Here is a 24724-nt window from a genome sequence, read left to right on the forward strand (position 1 = left end):
TCAGAACTTATTAGAAAAGTGTTGATGGAGAACTCGCGTGGCACACAATTCATCACAAACGGCTGTCAGTGGGTACGTGTGCGCACCCACGCACCCTCGACCATCGCCACCAGCCGCCATTTCATACGTTCTACTTAAGTTTGACCACAGAGGTTTCCCGTGCAAAAGACAGGGTGCGGCAAAGAAATCCAGACGTCATTGAAACACATGTAAACACACCGGAGGGAATTCCTTGCATCGTATCATCGCGCCATTTGTCCACCCTCCCTCCCTATAACGCCGAGCACACGGAGGGTTTGTGCCAGAGGTTGGACGCGGAGGACAGGGAGGAGCATGTCAGTAGCAGTGTTGCCAGATTGGATGGTTTTCCACCCAATAAGGCTGCTTGGAAAAAACTAAATAATTTGGCGGTACAGGGAACGTGAAGTTTGACCGGTGCTATGTCTTGCTGTGGACTTTGGTCCCCGTTTTTGGAGGAACACTTCCATTCAATTGCATAGAGAAATAGCTAAAATATACTAAATGTACAAGATTGGAGAAAGAAAGGGATAAAAATAAGGGTCGAGGTTTCACACGAGATGGTCACGAGACCTTCCGTGGCAGTATTTCACTTAATAAGACTTCCAAGCCTTCCTTTAAACTTAAGAAACACAGGCCGACATTCACAGTCGAGGCCAGTGATCGCCCCAAGCGGGCGGCTCGCTTCGGCGGTGCCACGTCGTCTTAATGTTCCCTCTCCATAAAGTTTGGGCCGGTCCTTTGAAATAACGGGCGGGTTTTTGTTTTTCCCTGACAAGATGGAGCGATCTCTCTCTCTGCTGTGCGTCCCCGTTCCTCAAAAACAAAAGGTTGTTTTTTTTTATTTTCGATGCATTCACTTTCCCGTTTCCGGGATTGAACGAAGCCACAGAGCCCCGCACGTCACGTACTGTACATCCCAGCATATGTCTATGCGTCCGTTAATATCACAGTTGCTTCCGTTCGTATCTGCCTATTCCGCCAGTAGCTCCGAGCCGAGTATCAATATGGAGGCGTGGTCGGCCACCCTGAAAGACACCCAGCCATGGAACCCCCAGTGTGCTGGTCTCATGGGTATCAATGGCCCTCTTTAAGTCACCACCCAGCATCCTGGGAGATGTTAATCGTGGAAAAGAAGCTTACACACAGGAAAATAAATAAGCCAAGATTTGTACACCCCAGCAAGGGGAAGAAAAACAAAAAAAAGACATCATGAAGATTGACGCAAAAATATGAATGAATACATACACGACGAATAAGCTTAGAGTTGAATAAAAAAGCACGCTCTGTGTTTTGTGTTTTGTATCTTTCATTTACTTTCATTTATTGTGGCATGTGAACATAGTGCGCACTGACCAGGGATGACCAGGGACCACCCGGAGCGCCTTTCGACTCTCAACGCCCCCGGGAGGCTCCAACATGGCGCCTCGGCGCGGAAACGTTCGAAACCCTTCCGCTTCCGGCGGGGCCGTGACGGCGTGGACGAGTGACGTCACAATCACGTGGCGTTGGTAATTCGACACCAGCCCCAGCGCGCACACACACACGCACGCGCACGCACGCACACCCCGTGCTGGAACCGAGCGATCTCCAACGGCCGAACGCAGCATCGATGCGCCGGGTCCGACCGTCCCTTCCCCGCCGTCCATCCCTGTTTTAAACCGCGCCCTCGATCCAGCCGAGCCCCGCGTCCCTCTCACGCAGCGCCCCCGTGTCTTTCTAACGCTGCCAGCCGACCCACAGGAGCCATGGCCGGGAGGAGGCCCTTCGTGCGGCTGCCCACGGACGTCTACCCCGTCAACTACGGCCTGAGCCTGAAGCCCGACCTGGTGGACTTCACGTTCGAGGGGAAGCTGGAGGCGGCGGTGGAGGTGCGTGGCGCGCCCCCCCCCCCATCCCCGGCGTGTCAGCCCCCGGGGCACGGCGGGGATGTCGCTTATGTAATCCTGTCAGCTAACGTGGGGCTAACCCGCTAGCACGCCGAGCTAAGCTAGCCGGAGTGGACATCACGGGCGGAGCGTGAGCCGGGCCGAGGCTGGCTCGTACGGAAGGGGCTCGTCCGGGAGGATCGCTCTGCCACAGACACTGAACTAAAATAAATAAATATGGAAATATATTGAGAATATAGTGAGTGCACAAGGGTTAAATGTAGGTTGTGGGTTAAATGTAAATACAGATGTATATCCAGTGCAGGGTGAATAATTACTGTTTACAGTGATACAGACAAGGACAACGATGGGTGGAAATGTCTGCATTATTAACATGTTATTGCTAAATTAATGCACTGTCCAAAGTCTGAGCTGACTTAGAACAATACTTTTACAATAAAGTGCAGTTATTGCGCAAGTTGTGGTGTGTTTGTCGGGGAGCAGGACAGTATAAGTTAAACATTAGCTGCCCGCGGTGTTTATAACCGGACCCGGCGGCACGCACGGCCGTCCCGGTCCGCCGCTCGGTCCTCACGCCGACTTGCGCCATCATGTCGGTTAGCTAGCCGGCTAGCTGCCAGGCGGTGACGCGGAACCTCTCGGACGGTTCGAGTGACTCAGGAGTTCCGAGTCACTCTCCCCAAGCGGGGAGCGCTGGACCCGCGGCGGCGGCGGTTTGCATGACTCCTGCGGGATGTTTTATTCGATCGTCGCTTTACAAATAACTTGACAGAATAAGTGTTGCCGTTCCCAACTCTGAGCCAACCCGCCCACCAGGGCGCCTCCGCCTCGGTCGAGTTGAGCGGCCCACTCTCCCAAAGAGACGCGAGCCCCGTTGGCAGACCGGGCTAACCGGCCGCTAGCTTCACGTTTAGCTCGCCCGCGCCGGGTGGACACGCTGACCGCACCCCTCCCTCCCTCCCTCCCTCCCCCGGGTCCATCCCATCAAACCCGTCGCCCAAATGATCAGAAAGTAGAATCATTCCTCTGCGGCGGCTGCCGAGTCGCGAGGTAAATAATGGGAGACATCCCACCCGAGGTGTGTTGGTTGTGAGCACATTTTTTCTTCTTAAATATATTTTCCTTCCGGCAAAGAGGCTTCTGTGCTCAGTGTGTCCTCGTTATGTTAACGTCGGCCACAGGGATGGAAACGCACAGAATATCTGCACAGTGTGCGAAGTGGGAGTGAGAAGTGTTTCCTGAATTGAATGTGCACGTCTGGCATGTGGTGTGGTCAGGCAGGTTCAACGTAATCACTTGGCAGACCCTCGATTTGCTTCCAATGTTCGGCAAATTGTGAAGCGGATTTTCAACGTCCCCTTCTCGTCATTACAGTAATCAAAGTGCTGTTTAACTTGACCGAAACACTTTAATTATTGTAGGGGGACACAACATGAGCGCTAAGCCCCATTTTTGGACACGCTGCGCTGTTTATCGCATCAGATTATTATTTTTTTATGGAACTTATCCAACTTGCGACACTCCTTTTTAAGGCCTAACTGAACAATCCCGGTACACGGTGATCCCTGACTCACGGTGTATTCGTTTTGCGAGCGTAGTTTGCAAAACCTAAGGGCCAAAACCAAATCCCCTTTCTTATATATTACATGAGACAAACTTTAAATACTAATCCATGTGGCGAAGATGGGTCACTCAAACTTCCTTGTGGAAATTACAGTGGCGCAATATAGCTCAGTTATTTCCCAACCGGAGAGATTAAAGTGTTAATGTGTCAACAAGGGGCGGCAAATCCATCAATATAATCAGTCCAAGGTCAAAATTTGAGTCATTGGTTCAATCACAAAAAAGTAATTAACGTGCCTAATGTGAAATGAGCACTACATGCTTGTTTGTTTGGAGCTGGTTTTACAGGATCCATGAAACTATCATTGTCTTGGAGCGGTGGAGCGGATTCCTCTACTAGGAGTGGCGTGTTCACTGCGACGGAATCCCTTCATTTCGGCGTTGCGTTCTCCCACAAAGTTGGTCCTCGGCGTAGGGAACTGAGTTGGTGAAGGTGGTTTGGCTGCTGCATCACAAGGGGGCAACCTTTCAGAGATGGGGCATAAAATAAAAAGCTCCTTCTTACCAAACCTCTCTGTAGAGCGTGTGTGTGCGCGTGCGCATACAGGTTTGATTTTACCTCCAAATCGACTGCGGGTCAAGCCGAGCACCGCGCCACCAGCCGGTGTGCGCTATAATCCGTGGCTCTCCAGTTCAGCGGTGACCAGCAGACGCTCTGCTCACCCTCAGTCGCATGCACTGCTTTGGAAAGCAGAAGCACGGAAGCTTTGTCGCTGTGTCTTTCTTTCTCCATGTCTTTCTTTGTCCCTCCCTTGCGTGTAGTTTGCCGACGGCGAGGTGCGCAACCGCATTGTTGGTCTTGAGATTGCTTGGTTGGAGTTTGAAAGACCCTTGTCTCGGGCAGTAAGGACTCGATGACGTTATAGAATAAAAAAAAGTAAAGGAGCCCAAGAGCAAAGTAGTCCAAGTCGATCGTAGTTTTTATACTGTCTCTCAAACAAAGAAAAAACACAACCCCGAATTGATCAGTTTGTCTTGAGCGACTGATCAATTTGGGGTTGTGGTTGATACGGTTGTTTTGGACCCACCCCGGATTAGCCCTCGCTGGTGGAGCTGCATTAGTTCAAAATAAAGGCTGGCTTGTCGTTGCTTAAAGGAAACCTCGGGTCATTTTGAGCCTCAGCCTCACTTTTTCGATCACTGAGCTCACCCTGAGAGATCGGCATCGGAATCCTTGAAATTGCTCCAGTATTGAGAGAAAAGCGTCAGTCAATGGATGGGGGGGCTTAGGTTTAGAGAAAATACCAGCGCTTTAAGGGTCACCATATGTGCAAAAAAAATAAAAAAATGAAACAAAAATGAATCCGTTGGAACTCGGTATCGCTGCAAAGTAACTCTAATGTCTGAATTGTGTTTTTTGTGAATATCTCTAGGTTACCCAGGCCACAAACCAAATTGTGATGAACTGCGCTGACATAGACATCATCACAGCGTCGTTTGTGCCAGAGGGAGGAGAAGGTGAGGGTGAGATTTGTTCAACTTTACTCATATATTTTTGTTTTTTTATATTTGGTAACATTGCAAGGGATGGAATTAGAAGAGCGAAATATAGTACAACCTGTCTATCTGAACCTTTATTTGTTTAAACTGAGCCTCTGCATTTCCTTCTAGCTACATCAGGCAGTCGCAGCTGCCAAGTGCTAAATAATTGGTCTTTTTACGTCTATGAAGAACTGAATATCTCCCTGTTAATGCGCTTCAGAACACTCTGTACGCTGTTACTTGCAGGTGAAAGTCTTGTTAGGTGTTTGTTTCTGACAATCGGAACATTTCGGAACATCTTGTAAATTCATCCATGTTTCATTCAAAACATTCCAGTCTAGCGGAGCGACTGTCATCCCCTTTCAGTTTCGAATAAATGAGGTTCCACTGCTGGACATTTACTCTCATGCTGTTTTCACACCAAAATTGACCCGGGTCACCCCGCTAAAAATAGACTAGTGACACCTTAACCATTGTCGGGGAGAGGCCGTTTTTTTGTTGTTGTTTTTTTTGCCTGGCGCGACGTCACGGACGCGTGGGAAAAGGGGCGTGTCGCGGTTACTAGTGTGATTGGGAACAAAACAGTAGAGGAGACAGCGACTTAAAAAACAACAAAATAAAACCATAAAAAAATAAAATATATGTATGTATGTATATATATATATATATATATATGTATGTATGTATGTATGTATGTATGTATGTATGTATGTATGTATGTATGTATGTATGTATGTATGTATGTATGTATGTATGTATGTATGTATGTATGTATGTATGTATGTATGTATGTATGTATGTATGTATGTATGTATGTATATATATATATATATATATATATATATATATATATATATATATATATATATATATATATATATATATATATATATATATATATATATATATATATATATATATATATATATGTGTGTGTATGTATGTATGTATGTGTATATATGTATGTATGTAGAGCCGGTTAAAACCCTTGTCTGTTGCAGGTCATTTGACCCGGGACTGAGACCCGGGTGTTTCCTTTCCCGCTGGTGACAAATGCTGATTGTAAGCGGGTGTTACCGGGTTTTTGGCACAGTGGGAAAGGGGGTATCATTTATTTCTCAACCAGTTTTAGCGCGAGAGTCATCACATAATGTGCTGCGATACTTCGAAGGAGATTGTGCGTTTTGTCCTAATCCCGTCTTGTTTTTAACCTTTATTCTTTTAGAAATCAATGCCACGGGATTCAACTATCAGAACGAAGATGAGAAGGTCACCCTTTCGTTTCCCAGCGCTCTTCAGAAAGGTGAAAGGAGGATTTTTATTTGAAAGGATTGACTCATTTCCCTCTCTCTTCATACTCTTTCTGAAAGGTCACCCTCGTCCGACCCCTCCGATGGGTAGGTGGTGAAATAACGTCACCATCTCGTTTGTTGTCGCCTGTCACAGGTTCCGGCAAGCTGAAGATCGACTTTGTGGGAGAGCTGAACGACAAAATGAAAGGATTTTACAGAAGTAAATATGCATCCCCTTCCGGAGAAGTCCGCTACGCCGCTGTAACACAGTTTGAGGTGAGCAGTTTGACGGCGCCACCCGCTCTCCTCCCAAATATTGTCCTCTTCTGGAATGTTCTCGTTGGCTCACTCCGTGCTTGTCCGCCTTGCGACATGAGCAGCGTGTTGTGGGACGGTCACCTGACACATGCTTGTGTCCCAGATTTGGCTATTTGGTTGGGCAATACCACGTATTTATTCTATTTATACACATTTGGTGAGATGTTTGCTGTGTTTTTTCATGCGCTGAATCACTCGGTGCTTCGGTCACTCTCACTGGGGATGAACGTGTCAGCAGCTCTGTTACCACTGAGGGTGCTCCCATCGGGGCTCGTGGGCCGATCGCTGGAAGCAGTATCGGCTGATACCCGTCACGGGGTCTGTTTGAAGCCTTGTATTTATCGGGTAGCATTATTCATTTATTTGACTTCTTAACAACATTGTATCGTTAACTATTATAATTAAGACATTAGAAAGTATCATGAATGGACGACGGTTTATTTATTGTCAGGCAAGGCGACAACAGCTCCAACCCTCTCATCCCACACTTGCGTTCATTCATTCATTAAGATCCCCATTAGGATTTGAAGTGTATGTGTCAGATCTTCGCTGCCTACTGCACCACAGTCGCTCTGTGAGTCTTTTGTGAGAGGAAGTAGGTTATTCAGTCAGCTCCTGCACATCATTCTGGAAAGATTTTGCTGGTCGATGTTGATATTGTCTCGGGCCACCACAAATAAATTGATGTATGGGAAACACTGTGGTGCATAACAGGCAAGAGAAATTGTCTTGCATGTTTTGGGTCATCTGATTGGCTCTTCTGATCTGCCTTCATACCGATCACAAAATTTACAGCGAATATCGGCCGATCACGATCACGAGCACCCTACGTCACAGACTAAAGTCTGACACTGCAGGATGTAAACATGCTGGGAGCGCGTGCTTAGTTTGTGTTTCAACAATAGGTGGAGTAGTGTGGTTGTACACAAGGTGCGGGTCTTTAAAATGTCTTTTTTGTGTCAATTTTACAAATACTAGGCCTTGTACTCGTAAATTGGAATTGATGAGGTCTTCATTCCAGCATAGACAGCTTATCTGATTTCCTGTGATGAGACTCTCTGTTGTTCTCGCCCCCCAGGCCACGGATGCACGTCGAGCTTTCCCCTGTTGGGACGAGCCAGCGATCAAAGCCACCTTTGATATCACCCTGATCGTCCCCATGGACCAAGTAGCCTTGTCAAACATGGTACGTGTCCGTCCTGCCGATACCTGTACAAATTCAGAAAAATTCAGTTAAAATTGTGGAGTTAATTTATACCGTTTTTACACCAAAATTAACGCGTATATGCAGGATTATTATTATTATTATTATTTATTTATTTTTAACGCTGGAAAACCCACTAAAAATAGACGATGGACGCCTTTCCCATGCCAGGACACACCACACCATCCCCGTTGACGTCACAAACATGTCGGAAATGGGGCATGTCATGTTGCAAGTGTCAATGGGGAGGGGGAAAAAAGTAGAAAGCCGAAAGCAGGAACGTGGAGGAAAATGATTTTTACTGAACGGTGTTCATTATTTTTAGTCATTGACTGGCTCACTGGTTTGTTCAAACAAAATGAAATGCATCCTGAAATGTCAGTGTTTTCAATTTTTAAAAAGTTAAGGTGTAAAAAAATAAAAATAAAAATAAGATGCATTTGTATATTCAGAAAACTGACATGACCAAATGGATTTCACTCTCCAGGGGGAACAGCACAAAAATGTACGTTGGATTACATTTCAGGTGTAAGTGTGAATTTGGTTGACATAAAACATCAATTACGAATGTCAAATTATTTTTTTCGTTACATGGTAAATATTCAATTGATAGGGTATTGTTGTGGTGTTTCTTCTTATTTGTTCTTGAATCAAACTTTGAAAAATATTAAGATGAAGCGACGGTGCTGACTGCCACGTTCCACAATCAAACTTACTCCGCGCCACACATTCCCCTCTTCATAATCATGCCTTTATCTTTGTTGGTTTATGTTTGTTTCCGTATTCAAGTTGCGCCGTTTGGCTTGTCACTCATGACCGCGCCCGTCTCCACCACAGAATGTCATCGACAGAGAGCCATATCTAGAAGACGATGACCTCGTCAAGGTCAAGTTCGCCACCACGCCCATCATGTCCACGTACCTCGTAGCGTTTGTCATCGGCGAGTACGACTTTGTGGAGGCCCAGTCGTCGGACGGGGTGCTCGTACGCGTCTACACGCCCATCGGGAAGGCAGAGCAAGGGAAGTTTGCGCTGGAGGTGAGGTTCTATTTGGTCTTTGCTCCGCGAAGAATGAAACCGATAAAGAACGGCCGTCCGCAGGGTGTCTGCGGGTGCTTTAGAGTGAAATGTCTTCAATTTGACAAATGTTGCGCATCAAACGGTCTTAAATTTAAATTGCTGAGGTCTTCATTTCAACATTTTACATTTTGGTCTGGTTTTATTTATGTGTGGCGCTGTGAAAGTGTTTAGCCCGTTCCCCGATCATCTCTGTTACCGCACGTCTCTCACACGGAATGGCTTCAGATCTTGCGGATCCCGAAGGGGAGTGTCCGTGCTGTGGGCTGAAGTGTAATGAGTGTTAAGACAATGATCCAAAACAAACACAGTGTGGTACAATCCAGAGATGAGCTCCCAGCACGAGAGGGTGAAGGCTGGGTGAGCGCTGAATGAACAGAAAGACTAAAGGATTACTAGTTTAAACTTCCCTATTTTTTAACTTCCAAGATGTTAGACGTTATGCAATAAGGACTGTTTTGATCCGAGTTTCACTGTTGTCTACTCTTAATTTATAGACACTGCGCATATCACATCATATACACTTAATCATATCCACCAATACAAAGCTTCTTATATCAGATTCCGTGGACTAAATCTGAGGCATGATGTCTATCGGACTGAGGGTCCTTGATATGAAAACGGTTGTGAATCCTATAATGTGGTCACTAAGAGACAAAATACTTAATGAGTGCAGTAGAATAGCTATTCTGATTTATTGTTCCCAGCCTGTTGTGCCTTTTTACTGGTGATTCATGATTTTAATGTTGACGTGTGTCATCTGACTTTTCCAATGGACCAAAGAAAGTCGGGATTTATGTTGCAATAAACATTTGAGCAAAATGATCTCTCACCCCAAGTAATTGATGTTGTTTATTTCTTCAGTTTTGGTTGTTGTGAAGTTGGTCTTAAAGGTCATTCCTAGTGGCATTAAAAGTCTTAAATCTAACTTTCCTTAAGCTGTAAGAGCTCTGACTTAATACCTCTGCTCTGTACCAAATACTCAGTATTTATTACCTGACTTGATACTTCCCTGCACAATAACCAGTTTTTTACAGAATACCTCTGCCCTGTACCAAATATATAGTACCTAACTATATACTTAGCTGCAATACTGTATTAAATAAGAGATGATTTGTCAAACAGCCATTTCAAATAGAACCCTCTGACATCCAGTTTTTACTTACCAACACACGAGTGAGACAAAAGTGGAGAACTTGGCATTACAATTAGGAGCAGGCGCCTCTCTCGGTGGTGATGCTCCTCAAACCTGCTGGGTTTCTTTTTTTTTTTTTGGCGGTTTTCATAAACTGCTGATCCTAAACAATTGAATCCGTCATTGACGTGTTTTGCTCTTCTCAAACACTTTTGCAGGTGGCGACAAAGACGTTGCCGTTCTACAACGACTACTTCAACGTTCCCTATCCGTTGCCTAAAATTGATCTCATAGCTATTGCAGATTTTGCTGCTGGTAAGTACTTTATATTTTTTTATTTTATTTTATTTTTTTAATTTTTTGCCTGTGCTGTCAGCACGCTGGACATATAACACAGAGTATTTGTTTGCCATTGCATCTCGGACAGAGTTAGTCGGCAAGGGGAGTTCAAGTTCTCAACCTGCAATGCAACTCTTTATTCATTCTTAAATCATCAAGAACTGCTGCAATAACTCTGTCCTGTGGACAACCTGTAGAATGACAAGAGCACAGCTTTTGGTTACAGAGAACCACAGTAACAAGTACCGAGTACTTTATACTTCAACGGCATTTCCTCGTCAATCGTGACCTCGCCACCAAAATCTATTCATTAGAATGTTAATGACTCACATGCTGTCTCCACACAGGTGCCATGGAGAACTGGGGCCTTGTTACGTACAGGTGGGTTTGGACTGAGACCATTTTATGTATTTTAATCCGTTCAACAGCAATAGCGGTTTGCCCTTCAGTCATTTCTGTGGCACAAACATGGAAAATATCAAAATATCTCAAACACTTAAGTATGTTGTGGTGAAGTTTTATCTTCACACTAAATGGAAAGCTTTGCTCAATTGCATAGTGATGTTTGACCACAGTTGTCAGCTGTCTTTCTGGGTAATGACATTACTATATTGTAAATGTAATATACCACAATACATAGATTTTACTCACAGACACGGAGAGAGAAAATAAGAATGTGAGCCCGAGTGTTGAGGTGGTTGCTTGGAGAATGGCCGCTTCAACTTGACAATGGCGTCGTGCCAGTTCTGATGAGTTGCCACGTGAATAACGCTTGGTCATCTCATCGAAAGCAAAGTTCATCCCTCGCGTTAACGCGCCTCTGTTCCCCAGGGAGACCGCGCTGCTCATCGATCCCAAGAATTCCTGTTCGTCCTCCAGGCAGTGGGTGGCGCTGGTGGTGGGACACGAACTGGCCCACCAGTGGTTTGGGAACCTAGTCACTATGGTAAGTACACAACACCAACACCAGCGCTTTGCTCAAAGGTGTAGCTAACGTACAGTAACGACTGGACCTCTGCAACCGGTCTGGCTGTATATGCATTCTCTCACTGGTTAAAAAAAAAAAAAAAAAAAAAAAGAGGACGCTTAGAATCAGGGGCTAGGGGGCGCTCTGTTGCCCTTAAGAATGGGAATGGAAGAATGGCTAGAATGGGTCGCCGAACATACTTTGGTGGCCGGTAATATACTGGGGCGGCCCGCCCAAGTAAAGTTAATGTGTGGGTTAACACTGTATTGAATCGAATCGGATGCTCACATTTGCATGTGGTCATACTGGTAAGCTCAGACCGTGGCTTGCTGCCGGTCTGGTCTGTAAATATTCAGGACCCTCCCGTTGGCCCTCAGCACAGACTGACTCTCACTTTGTGGCCCAGATGCATTTCTGCTGTGTAGTTCAGCGACGCCACTCTGAGCTCATAATGGATTGTGTTGTGAAGCGAGATCGTGTGTGGGCTTGGAGCAGCTCTAAAGAAAAACATTGGCACGAAAGAGCAGCTTGGATTGGCGATCCAAGCTGCTCTTCAAAGGCTTTTTTTTTTTTTTTTTTTTTTTTAAATAAATGGCTGAAAAAAGGCTTTCTCTGCTGCGTGTGCCCCAGGAATGGTGGACCCACCTGTGGCTGAACGAGGGCTTTGCGTCCTGGATCGAGTACCTGTGCGTGGACCACTGCTTCCCCGAGTACGACATCTGGACGCAGTTTGTCTCTGCGGACTACACGCGAGCCCTGGACCTGGACGCCCTGGACAACAGCCATCCCATAGAGGTGGGGGCTCCGCTTTAGAAACATGAGGCTGAATCCTCCGGTTAACATCAGAAAAATGTTATCTCGTATCGCTCCTTTTTTCCCCCCGCTTCTGTTTATCCAATAATCTCAACCGCCTCAGCTTTTTCACACAAACTAAATATTTCTTAATTTGTTGTTCATCACATTGGAAGTGATTAATTCCCAGAAAACTTGGTGGAAATGTTGCTGAATAAAAGCAAGTTTTTCTTTGTCCTTGCTCTTGAGGTTGGGACAAAATCGAGTCCTCAGAGCACTGTCCTTAAACTGTTGTTATTGGAATGGAAATGTATCTGGAACCGGCACACATCGCTTCTTCGTTACTTATCAGACTGTTTAATCCAAAGAGACTTTGAAGGAAGTGAATTGTCGACAGTATCAGACTAACTGTAAATCACAGTCAAAGCTAAACCTTCTGTGGGAATAAGTAGCGTTGTCAGGGCGAGAGCACATTTTAGTTTTTAATTTTACTTATTTATTTACTTATTTTTGATGTATACATTGGTTCTGTACAATAGTGTAAGCAAATTAACCAACCGATACCACATTTTTGACTTTGATTCCATTACCAGCTTTTGAGCCTCAGTATCGATGCCACGGTGAATCGCTGATAACCCCAAATTTCTTGAAAAATGAAGAGATAAACTGAACATATGTTTTAAGAAATATATATATATATTTTTTAACAAAATAACAAGGAAAACATCAAAAATACATCAAATCATTTGTAGGACCATTTAAATGACTTTATAGACACGATGACGGACAACAGTGCACTAACGCTCGCCAAGACAAACGGCTTGTATGTGAAGTTGTCCTCGGCCAGATAATCAAATCGCCGCGTCTCCAAACGCTCTGTGCCGCAGGTCAACGTCGGCCACCCGTCAGAGGTAGACGAGATCTTCGACGCCATATCGTACAGCAAAGGAGCGTCGGTCATTCGCATGCTGCACAACTACATCGGAGACACGGTGAGGGGTCCGCTCGCTCCGCTTCCCGACCTCACCAGGTCGTCCATACTGTTTCTCCTTTGGTTTTTTGCTTCCTTTTTGTGAGCCGTGCCTCTTTCGTATTTTGTTGTAGGATTTTAGGAAAGGAATGAATGCCTATCTTTTGAAGTTCCAGCATAAAAATGCGTCAACAGGTAAGGTCAAATTGGTTGCTACCTGAGGTCGGCCAGAATTGATTTGATTGGTTCCTACCCCTCTGACTCCCCGCCTCTTTCCTAGAGGACCTGTGGGACTGTCTGGAACAGGCCAGCGGGAAGCCGATCGCTGCCGTGATGAGTTCATGGACCAAGCAGATGGGCTTCCCCATCATAGTAGTGGACCAGGAACAAGTAAGCCTGAACCAGACTGATGCTCACCAGTGATATAGACTAACCCAGTTTCCATGCCTTTTTTATGGCACGGTCGCCCTTGGAAAACTTAGAGCTGAAAGTTGTGTTTACCCCGTCTCCGTGCTGCGTGGTAAAGAAATGAGATGACAAAAACTCATCCGTCATTAGTCAATTTGGTAAATATGTGTATAAAAATATATTTGAAATATAATATTTGACATGTTGTTTTTATATTTTATGAACCATGTTATTTTTTCCTCATACAGAAGCTAAATATTTTTTTACACCAAAAAAAAATCAAACCATGTCGTTAACCTTATCAAATAATTGTGCTGGGCAGCCCTGCAATGCCTTTGAGGAACCCGGTTTGGAAACCCCTGGGCTGACAACACTCGACGCCGCATTGTTTAGCTTAATGCTCTTAAAATATTTATAGATGCATCGATACAACTATCTAAAGCCATAGTAATACATTGATAGATCCTTTTTTTGTTTTCCATAACCTCGCTTGTGGTATTTTTGTCCAGGTTGTAAAGTGTAGCATTTTGTCGTTGTCATTTCTAGCAAGGTGAAGACCGCGTCGTCAAGCTATCCCAGAAGAAGTTTTGTGCCAGCGGACCACACAACGGTGAGTTTCCCCGGGAGGCCTCAGGACGAGAGTCATCGAGATAGAAGCCGGTGCCGCGCAAAGTTTTTAGCGGCCGGAGGTTTTCAGTCGTGGGTTAAAATACTCTGTTGCGGCGCCTTATCGCTTCCCCTGTCGTCCCACGCGTACCGAGCTCAGACCAGTCGTAGTGGACCAAGAGGAAGAGAACAGCGCCCTTCGGAGGCTTTGATTGGTGGCCAGTGTCTCATGTGTTTGATAGTGGAGCTGTGATGCGGTCCTCCCTCCGTGTTTCACACCCGCTGCTGAATCAGCAAAAAGGACGGGCGACACACAATGCGGCAATAAGCGGCAAGCAAAGCGGTCTCGAAGCGAGTCGCAGGCGGACGCTGCAAATGAATGTTTGTCGTACACCAGAATGGAGACCTTGAGGGCAGGCGTGGCCAAAACGTCAAAACGCCGCTTTATCTCACCGCCGCAAATAAAAACACCAGCAGCTGGCCTTGATATCTGTAAAAACCAGGCGAAAAATGGGGAATGAAAATAAGAAGGCTACATCCCGCTACTACTAACAATGCTGGAGGTCATTTTTCTTCCAAAGAGAAGTACCGCTAATAAAAATTCTATCTACAACGAATAAACAAATGTTCTGCCGATCACTGATCCCCACACAGCCGGGAGCTAAGTAGGAGTCAGGGTGGAGGCTGAGCCGCTGCTCCTGCTGCTGTCCTCCTAAAGACTCCGCCCTCCTTGGCTGACAGCCAATCAGCAGCCTGGAACAATCTGCAACACACGTGGGGCGGGGGGGACTTGGCACGACAGACACACTGACCCGCTGACAATGACCCTGCTCATCACTGTATTGATGGGATGGATAACAATGCAACACTAGAGACGTTTGAATTTAACACATTGAGAGAATTCAGTCTCATACAAGTCGTTCAGTATTTAATATTATGACTACGGTGGTATTTCCTTTAAGCGGCCGCATAGCTTCCGAAGCGCAGGTTCCACGTTGAAGCGTCGACGTTCCGACGTGAGGAACTTGTTTGTTTTTGACCCCTCCTCTCGTCCTGAGCCGAAACAGCATTGGACGCTCGAACCAGGAAGCTCTTTTCTTTTCTCTTTTTCTCGCCGCGCTGACGTTGTGGGGTCTTGGTCCTCCCGCAGGCGAGGAGTGCCCCAGCTGGATGGTCCCCATCAGTATCTGCACCAGCGAGGACCCCAGCTGCACCAAGCTGAAGGTTCTCCTGGACCGGCCAGAGATCACTATCACCCTCAACAACATCGGCACCGACAAGTGGGTGAAGGTGAGACGCCACCGCTCGTGTTTCCCAATTGGCTGGAAAGATGACGTGACATCCTGAAGGTCATTTAGCTGCTGCTCCTATACAGATTTAACCAAAACGGAGATGTGGGTTGGAGTTAAAAATCGAACATTAACACCACCGTGTCAACCGGCTCTGTCAGTAAAGGAGAAAGAACGTGAGCCTAGCGACCGCCCAAATGAAAGTTGCAGATGTGGTGGCCGTGGTCGGCACCGCGCGGTTGTGGGGGGCTCCCTGGGGGTAACTGGGGACGTGCCAAGAGAACCGGAAAAACCTTCGAGGGCTTTTTCACCAGTTGTATCGGCACTGATCCGTGTTGCATTTATTGCGTAACGTTCACTTGTTTCACCTTGACGATCCACTAAAATGTGTTTCCGAACAAATTTGAGGCGACGAAACGATCGATCCAGTCCACTTCACCCGTGTTAGATCTACGGGTTGAGTTAGGAGCTCGCTTTGGCGAGGCCTGGGCTCACATCGGGATTACAGGGCGCACGACAGTTCACTCAGTTAACGTCAGAAAATAAAATAAACGAAGCAGTTCTAACACACCACGTTGTGCAACTTAGACACATCATCAGTGATGTGTGCTGGGCACCCGGGCGTCATTGATGGTTCCTCTGGTGCCGGTCGCTCCCCGCTCCCCTGGAGTCGGAGCTAAAAAAAAAAAAGTCCTAAGAACTACGATCGTTCCTGGTTCCCGCAGAGCGGACGAAATAAAAGGGACGGTTCCTCCAAAAATCTCAGAGACCGACGAAAAAAGTTCCCGCGTTGCGAGAGAACCTGGACAAAATGGACAAAAGGCTGCGTTCTACGGCGTGAGGAAATGCTTTTATTTCCCGGCAAGCGGGCGTGGCAGCCCGGAGCTTCGCGCGCCACGTTTTGTTTTTCAAGGTACCGCTTGAACAAGAGGTCGAACTGTTGAACTCTGGGTGCCGCTCTGCAGATAAACCCGGGCACCGTGGGCTTCTACCGCATCCAGTACAGCTCGGCCATGTTGGACAGCCTGCTGCCGGGCGTCAGGGACCTCACGCTGCCCCCCGTGGACCGGCTGGGCCTGCAGAACGACCTCTTCTCACTGGTGAGTCCGTCGGGCTGGATGAGGTATTTGTATTTACTTGAGTATATTCAGTTTTGGAGGCTTTGAAGACTTCTACTGAGCCATGTTTCAGAGCATGTTCTCTCTTATATGAGGGCACTGGACAGGGCTGAGTAGAAATTTCAACGTCGTACTTTTCTAGAGTCATTTTGCGCCGGGGCGTTTGTGGAGATGGGTCGGATCAAATATGTTACTGGGTGCCGATGCCGCTCACTGATCGAAGATGGGACTGACATCGCCGATCCAAATTCCATTCCATAGCTTGCGCTGGACCGTGAACCAGGCTTTATTCTGCTCATTGTATGGTCTGCCTCCTCGAGAAATCGACTCAACAAATAATAAACCTGGAAAGCGCAACGCGCGAATTGGAACCGTCCGTTGGATCCCATTGTGTGTTTATTTATTTTTTTAACAAATAAAAATTACAAGTATATTACCGATTATATTAGAGATTATAAATGTTTTGGCTAACACAAGAAAATCAATTCACATGTGATGAGCAAAACAGTTCAATATGAGCTCATCCAGTTTGTCGCACAGTGAACACACACGAGAGGAATATTCCCGGTGACGGTGTGCGAGGTCGGCAGAGACGATGGAGGGGTGTACCGACGTGTCTCCCTCTCCTCGGGCGTTCACCGTGTGCCAGGGAGAACGCCGCGCCTTTCACCACAATGTCCAGTAATTCCACAGACGTGGCCATGAAAGTGGGAAATAAACCCAGAGGTTCCCAACCCCTGGCTCGGCCCATGGGGGCATTGGCCACCAGGTCGTAAGAACACAGACGGGAATAGAAGCAGGAAACTGAGTAACTTAAATGGACTGCGATATATATATCGCACTTTTTTTACTTCTGCTTCTGACTTTCCACATTACTTAATCCACTGTGAGAGAGTAGCACTGACAAACATGATGATTAACCCTGCTCACTGCAATTTGGGTTCAGGAAGTTAAATTCCTCTCTGGGTTTTTGAGTCTACCGTGTGGATTTTGTGTATCTGCAGTGAGCTCAGCTCAACATGGCAAGACTTTTACTTTCTGAACCTGGATTATCCACCTCTGTTGTGTTGTCGTTATGTTGCTTGTAGCTTTTATTTTTTCGCTTTCACATGGTTTTGAGGAGATGGAGAACTTAAGACGCCTCGTGCTGGGTCATTCTTCCCTTCATGGAGAACTCATGACATGTCATGACACAGTGTTCCAAACTCAACAAACTTTATTTAGCTCTGCAACAACAACCGCAGCCCGACCAAAACACAGGATGCTGCTTGATGTTTGCTGATCGTTTTTGATAACAAAGGATCACCCCTAGTGTTGTCATAGTGCTCCCTCTTAACTTCTATTTGTGTGTGTGTGTGTGTGTGTGTGTGTGTGTGTGTGTGTGTGTGTGTGTGTGTGTGTGTGTGTGTGTGTGTGTGTGTGTGTGTGTGTGTGTGTGTGTGTGTGTGTGTGTGTGTGTGTGTGTGTGTGTGTGTGTGTGTACTCACCAGCCACTTTATTAGGTACGCCTTTTCAATTGCTTATTAACACAAATAGCTAATCAGCCAATCACATGGCAGCAACTCATTGCATTTAGGCATGTAGACATGGTGAGGATGACTTGCTGAAGTTCAAACCGAGCAAGAAAGGGCATTTAAGTGACTTTGAACGTGGCATGGTTGTTGGTGCCAGACGGGCTGGTCTGAGTATTTCAGAAACCAGTGAGCGGCAGTTGTGTGGACGAAAATGCCTTGTTGATGTCAGATGTCAGGGGAGAATGGCAACGATACGATAGAAAGGCAACAGTCATTCAAATAACCACTGGTTATAACCAAGGTTTGCAGAATACCATCTCAGAACGCACAACACGTCAAACCTTGAAGCAGATGGGCTACAGCAGAAGACCACACCGTGTGCCGCTCCTGTCAGCTAAGAACAGGAAACTGAGGCTACAACTGGCACAGGCTCAGCCAAAATGGACAATGGAGGATTGTAAAAAACGTTGCCTGGTCTGATGAGTCTCCATTTGAGCTGCGACATTCAGACGGTTGTGTCAGAATTGGGCGTAAACAACATGAAAGCATGGATCCATCCTGCCTTGTATCAAGGGTTCAGGCTGGTGGTGGTGGTGGTGGTGGTGTAATGGTGTGGGCGATATTTTCTTGGCACACTTTGGGCCCCTTAGTACCAACTGAGCATGGTTTAAAGGCCACAGCGTGCCTGAGTATTGTTGCTGGCCATGTCCATCCCCTTATGAGCACAGTGCACCCATCTTCTGACGGCTGCTTCCAGCAGTTTAATGCACCGCGTCACAAAGCTCAAATCATCTCAAACTGGTTTCTTGAACATGACAATGTGCTCCAATGGCCTCCACAGTCACCACCTCTCAATCCAATAGAGCAGCTTTGGGATGTGGTGGAACAGGAGATTCGCACCATGGATGTGCAGCCCACAAATCTGCAGCAACTGTTATCACGTCAATATGGACCAACATCTCTGAGGAACGTTTCCAACACCTTGTTGAATCTACTGTATACCAGGAAGAATTAAGGCAGTTCTGAAGGCAAAAAGGGGTCCAACTCGGTACCAGCAAGGTGTACCTAATAAAGTGTGTGTGTGTGTGTGTGTGTGTGTGTTGATTCAAAGGCGTGTGTTTTTGTAAATGATGTGTGTTTTGTGATGTATGTCATTGCTGCTGCAACACTGGAATTTTCCTTTAGGGATTAATAAAGTATTTTTATCTCTATTATTTATATTTTGTATCGATGCATTTTTTATTTTAATCTTGCACTGTTCTGCTGTTCTTGCACTGTGTTTGCTGTAACACCCGAGTTTCCCCGGAGACCAATAGTGTTATCTTATTTAGCGCTTCCATCCCTTTCCCCTTGTTTGTTTAAGACCTCTCTATTTTCCTCCGTTCAGTCCCGTGCGGGAATCATCAGCACAGTGGAGGTGCTGAAGCTGATGGAGGCGTTCATCAACGAGCCCAACTACACGGTGTGGAGCGACCTCAGCTGCAACCTGGGCGTGCTCTCCTCGCTGCTGTCGCACACGGACTTCCACGAGGAGATCCAGGAGTTCATCCGGGATCTGTTCACACCCATCGGCCTGAAGCTGGGCTGGGACAGCAAGCAGGGAGAAGGTGGGCGGGGCGGGGTGGGATGAGTTGGGTGGGGGCTCAGAGCCCACTCTGACACCAGGCTGAAAGAGCATGGCAAATCGCTGGCACTGGACAATACTGGCAAATATCACAATATCGATGATTTTACCATATCTTGCGGTTGGCTGTTGGTGCTTTCATAAGATATTTGCGCACAAGAAATATTTGATAACTCATCATGAGTAATGTGGATACGACGACCATGACACCTGTCGCCTTTTTCGGGCACCATCAGATTTCTCACGACAATATTAAATTGACGTCAGTCGAATGTTTGTTCATTTGCCGTCCTCCTTAAAAAGCCAGTGTTTTCAAGCCATTATTCAGCTTTACGTCACACGTGTGAACTTGAAAAGGTGACATTTTAAAATCAATTCTCGTTGAGACTGGAGGTGAAAAATCCAGATTCAGAGAGGAACTCCACTCTGGGATTTTAAATCAACTGTGTGGATCCGCCAATCAGCATCCACTCAGGTCAAACTGAGGAGTGGAATCACCTGAACGTGGCAGGACTCTACAGGACTTTAAAATGGTTGACGTAATCTGTCAGATCAGTATTTACTGAAAGGAGAAGGCTGCGTTGCCATGGTTGCACACCCTGAGCCATTCAGCCGCCGAATTCTGCAGAAGTGAATCGCTGCCGTTTTCACTTGGAACCATTGATTCAGATATTCAGTTTTCTGAAATTTGCCTTCGGCCGAGAACTTTCCTGACGGCGCCACACGAGAACTCAGAACCGCCGCGGCTTTCGATTCCGCGCCAGAGTGTTGGCGGCGCCGCCGTCGCGCTGAGCATGTCGTGTGTCTGCAGGTCACCTGGACGCCCTGCTCCGGGGGCTCGTCCTGGGCAAGCTGGGAAAGGCAGGACACAAGCCCACCCTGGAGGAGGCCCGGCGGAGATTCAAGGACCACGTGGAGGGCAAGCAGACCCTGCCCGCCGACCTCCGGAGCCCGGTAAGCCACAGAGCCACGAGGCAGAGCCGCGTTGGAGCTACATCAGTGGCTCTGGATTGTTGAGGTGGAGGACGCACGAGCGCAGTGTCGTCCCTTCTCTCGGCATCTGTCATTCGTGTCCATGGAGACGCTCTGTGGGTTTAGCGTGTAGGGAGGTAATTGTCAGGTCACATTCTGTCCCCAGCTAATACCTATCACAAAGGGAACTCTGTGAAGGGAAACGCACTTCCTGTTTGGGACATGTTTGATCTACTGTAAGGGCCCTGAACCCGGATTATTTTAAGAATGATTTGGGTATTGTTGTGAGTAGACTAATAATTTCAGACTAATAATTCAAAAATAAAATGGGAGAATATAATCTGTATAATTGTCGTCATCATCATAAATCATCATCATCAACAACAACATGATTATTTGTACTATTTGATGCCTTTTTTGAAAAGCATTTTGACGTTGCATGTAAAAGGTACATAATAAATTATTATTATTATAATAATAATAACAGTTCTCAGGACACCTCTAGCGTGTCCGTAGCTCCAGTGGTTGTTCTGCTCCAGACAGTTATAGCCCTAAAATTGTCAAGGAAAATAACAATACTGATAATGACCCATTATGTCTTCCTGCCCATGATTTCCCTCTTAAGTCGTGGCTCTAAAAACAGTCAAAAGTGAATATTTGTTACAGAGGATCAAAAATAATGTTTTTTTTTTTTCTAATGTTACAGCGCCTTCTGTCCAGAGGATGAACAGTGGATTAAAAAGATAAAGCCCACTGTGTGATGAATGTTGTTTTGTGTTTGTTCCCAGGTGTACCTGACTGTGCTGAAGCACGGAGACAGCGCCACGCTGGACACCATGCTCAAGGTGCGCACGCCCGTCCGGTCGCCGTCACCATCGCTGTTTTAGCCCTCGTAGGAACCGTAGACGGAGAACATTTCACCAGGAGGATGAACATCTGCCTGCTTTAATTGATCCGCGTAACCAAGTTTACAGCTGGTGACGTTTATGCTCAGCCGGCTCCCTGGGTTCATTATCAGAAAACTTTAATAGTTTCACCTCGGGCTGCAATACAATGTGTCTCAACACGCCTTTTGTTTCACCGCTGCAGTCAGATTTTGCTTCCCTGATTACAATGAAAATAACAAGGTATTCTGAAATACAGGGCCCCTGCTAAATATATAAAAGAGATTTTGAGGTTACATTAAAAAAAAAAAAAAAAATGTTTTTACAAATATTGGCATGCAACGTCTCACATTCTATCTTTGATAAATTGCAACTGCTGTTACGAAATACACATTTGCACTCGACCGTACAGCGAGAGGAGAGTAACAAGCAGTAGCGCGCGGGGACACGTGCGTTCAGGCTCAACTCGTGTGTTGGGTCCTGACCTCCACGTGTCCCTGACCACCTCCCCACGTGGCTGAGCAGTGGGCTCTCAAAACGCCCTCAGCGCCTCTCAGGTGCGGCTGTGAACGGGCCCTAAGAATTCTTGCTGGCAGAGGTGGAGCCCGCGACATGGCAGCATCAGACATCGCATATATATATAGGAGCACAAACAAATACATTGAATGTCTGTTTCTCAAAAAAATTACAATTAAGTCAAAATGGCGTTTGTTCCTTTTCAACGAAAGTCTTCGGGATCACCGCTTTGAATCTATACCGCATGAACGAACTCGGGAGTTGAGCCGCGGCCTCGAGCGGTGCCGGCGGCGGCTGACGAACTCTGTTGTCGCTCTGGTTCACAGCTCCACAAGCAGGCCGACATGCAGGAGGAGAAGAACCGCATCGAGAGGGTTCTCGGCGCCATCTCCGCCCCCGACCTCATCCAGAAAGTCCTCAACTTCGCCCTGTCGGTACGCACCGTCCTGCCCTCGCGCCGCCTTGTATGCCCGCCGCTTCTCCTTTTCAGTCTGTGAGCGAGGACATCACCTCGTGACGGCGCTGGAGGGTCCCGACCAGCGGCGGCCGGGAGGCCCCAGAATTCCTCGCAGCGTGACAGGGATAGAAGTAAAGTTGTGAATACTTAAGACTCTGGTGGTGCTTTCCACGCGCCTTTCGCGGGAATTCTAGAATTTCTGCGAAGACGAATGATCCTGTGGTCGCACCCCAGTGAAGACTTCCATGTCTTCCGGCGTGACCGGGCGACATTTTGTTTTTCGTTGCCCCCCCCCGCAGGAAGAGGTTCGTCCCCAGGACACAGTGTCGGTCATCGGGGGCGTGGCAGGAAGTAGTAAACAAGGGAGAAAAGCCGCCTGGAAGTTTGTGAAGGACAACTGGGAGGAGCTTCACAACCGCTACCAGGGCGGCTTCCTCATCTCCCGCCTCATCAAGGTAAATTCACTGGTTTGGAGAAGCGTCGGCTTTTAAAGGTGTGTTTGTTGTTTTTTGAGTTTTGTTTTTTTTAAAAGAGATTGTATTATTTGCATTGGAAACAATATCAGAATCGCTCATAAATTAAACTGCGAGAAACGGTCAATCTTTGAAATTAGAGTTTTTGAGCATTTGTCTGTATTGGGCGGATGTGGGCGGAGCAGGGCGGAGCAGGGCGGCTCGGCGCGATGAAAGACTAAGAGGGGAGAAGAGCAGGAGCGCGGCGGGACGGGGGGGACACGCTTGAAATGAGCTTGGTTTTTGCAGACGGGGCGAGAGGTTCTTCACCTTCTCGGCAAAGTAAGTGATGTGGCGAAGGGGGGGAGGGGTTGGAGAAAGTGGACATTGCCAGCGGGGGACAGGGACGGGGGGCGTGGATTTCCACCGTGTAGAACGCAGACGTGGCCGACGGGGCTTTCCGGGGGCTCTTTCCTCCTCGTGTTTTTTAGAAGAAGAAGAATCTTTAATTGTCACACACTACACTACAACACATGCACGCACACACGCTTTGGGTGGTGCCAGTGAAATGGTTTCTCTGCATCTAACCCATCCTGGTTTGTCCTTCCTCCGGGGGGGGCAGCCAGGAGCAGGGGGCAGCGTTCGTGGATGCGCTGATGACGAGTGTCCATCGCTGGTCAGACCATGATGTGTGCATGTTTTAGGTGGGGGTCCTTACTGACGTTAGGTGGAGGAAACCCCATGTGAGCACGGGGAGAACATGCAAACTCCACACAGAAAAGCTCCTGTTTAGGAGATAACCCACCGGAGCACGGTGCCAACAGCGCCCCAGGCGGGAATCGAACCCAGGAGCTTCTTGCTGTGAGGGAGCAGTGCAATGCACTGTGCCACCTATTCATCACCTATCACCTGTTCTCCACCTTTCTGCCTTTCAGCTCTCTGTGGACGGGTTTGCCATCGACAAAATGGCGGCTGAAGTGAAGGTGAGGACAGTGTGTTGTTTTGTTGAATTATTATTCTCAATTTGCCCTCTAACGGAGCAGAGTGGGCCGAGCGATGTGATGGGGGAGGGGCCCTTGGCTCCCGTGTGAATTTCATCGTATGGTGTCTGTCCCCCCCCCCCCGCCCCCAGAGCTTCTTCGAGAGCCACCGGGCCCCGGCGGCCGAGCGCACCGTGCAGCAGTGCTGCGAGAACATCCTGCTCAACGCCGCCTGGCTGCAGAGGGACGCCAGCGACATCCACCACTATCTACTGCAGCGGAAAGCCCCCCCCGTCTGAGACCCCCGACCCCCCCCGCCCCCACTCTATCCGGCGCGGACCCCATAGCTGCCTCATCCAACCCCCCCCCCCCCCCCCCCCCCCCCAAATAAAAGAAAATAAGAAATAAATAAAGACTAGGTAAAAGAAACCCAGAATTTAGCCGAGTGTTTGATACCGTCAAGACTTGCTGCAGAGCCCCCCCCCCCCCCCCCCCAAACCCATTCTGCCCACGAGGAGCCAACGCCTGATTACACTAACAACTGTATAACTGTCCAGGCTCACACACACACACACACACACACACACACACTATTAGCTGGGATGTTGCCCAACACTCTGAATCGTCCATCACCCCCACTGAAGGAAATACAATGCACAGGCTCGTAGTTGGGGGGGGCAAAAAAAAACAACAAAAAAAAAAAACTGTGAATCCCTCCTAAAAGCTTCCATCTTCTGTTTTTGTTTGATTTTTGTTTCTGCACGACAAGCGATATTCTGTATGATCTTGTTGGAAAAC

At 47.3% G+C, this 24724-nt stretch overlaps 1 protein-coding gene across 2 annotated transcripts; it reads left to right on the plus strand.

Annotated features, from left to right (window-relative positions):
- Positions 1 to 1602: 1602 nt before the first annotated feature.
- npepps (aminopeptidase puromycin sensitive) lies at positions 1603 to 24263 on the plus strand. 2 transcript variants are annotated; one of them, XM_079999607.1, is made up of 23 exons: positions 1603 to 1889; positions 4904 to 4994; positions 6238 to 6315; positions 6459 to 6580; positions 7701 to 7808; positions 8664 to 8864; positions 10257 to 10353; positions 10725 to 10758; positions 11209 to 11323; positions 11975 to 12139; positions 13024 to 13128; positions 13241 to 13301; positions 13387 to 13496; positions 14061 to 14124; positions 15271 to 15410; positions 16375 to 16509; positions 19429 to 19648; positions 20477 to 20619; positions 21426 to 21482; positions 22364 to 22471; positions 22794 to 22949; positions 23882 to 23929; positions 24079 to 24263. In XM_079999607.1, the coding sequence occupies exons 1-23, from the start codon at positions 1767 to 1769 to the stop codon at positions 24223 to 24225; spliced, it is 2628 nt and encodes an 875-aa protein (XP_079855733.1). In that variant the 5' UTR covers positions 1603 to 1766; the 3' UTR covers positions 24226 to 24263. The 2 variants fall into 2 exon arrangements, with proteins under 2 accessions (XP_079855733.1, XP_079855734.1); XM_079999608.1 differs by having other exon boundaries at positions 4904 to 4988.
- The last annotated feature ends 461 nt before the right edge of the window (positions 24264 to 24724 follow it).

The sequence above is a fragment of the Zeus faber genome, assembly GCF_960531495.2.
Source record: "Zeus faber genome assembly, chromosome: 4".
Taxonomy (NCBI): domain Eukaryota; kingdom Metazoa; phylum Chordata; class Actinopteri; order Zeiformes; family Zeidae; genus Zeus; species Zeus faber.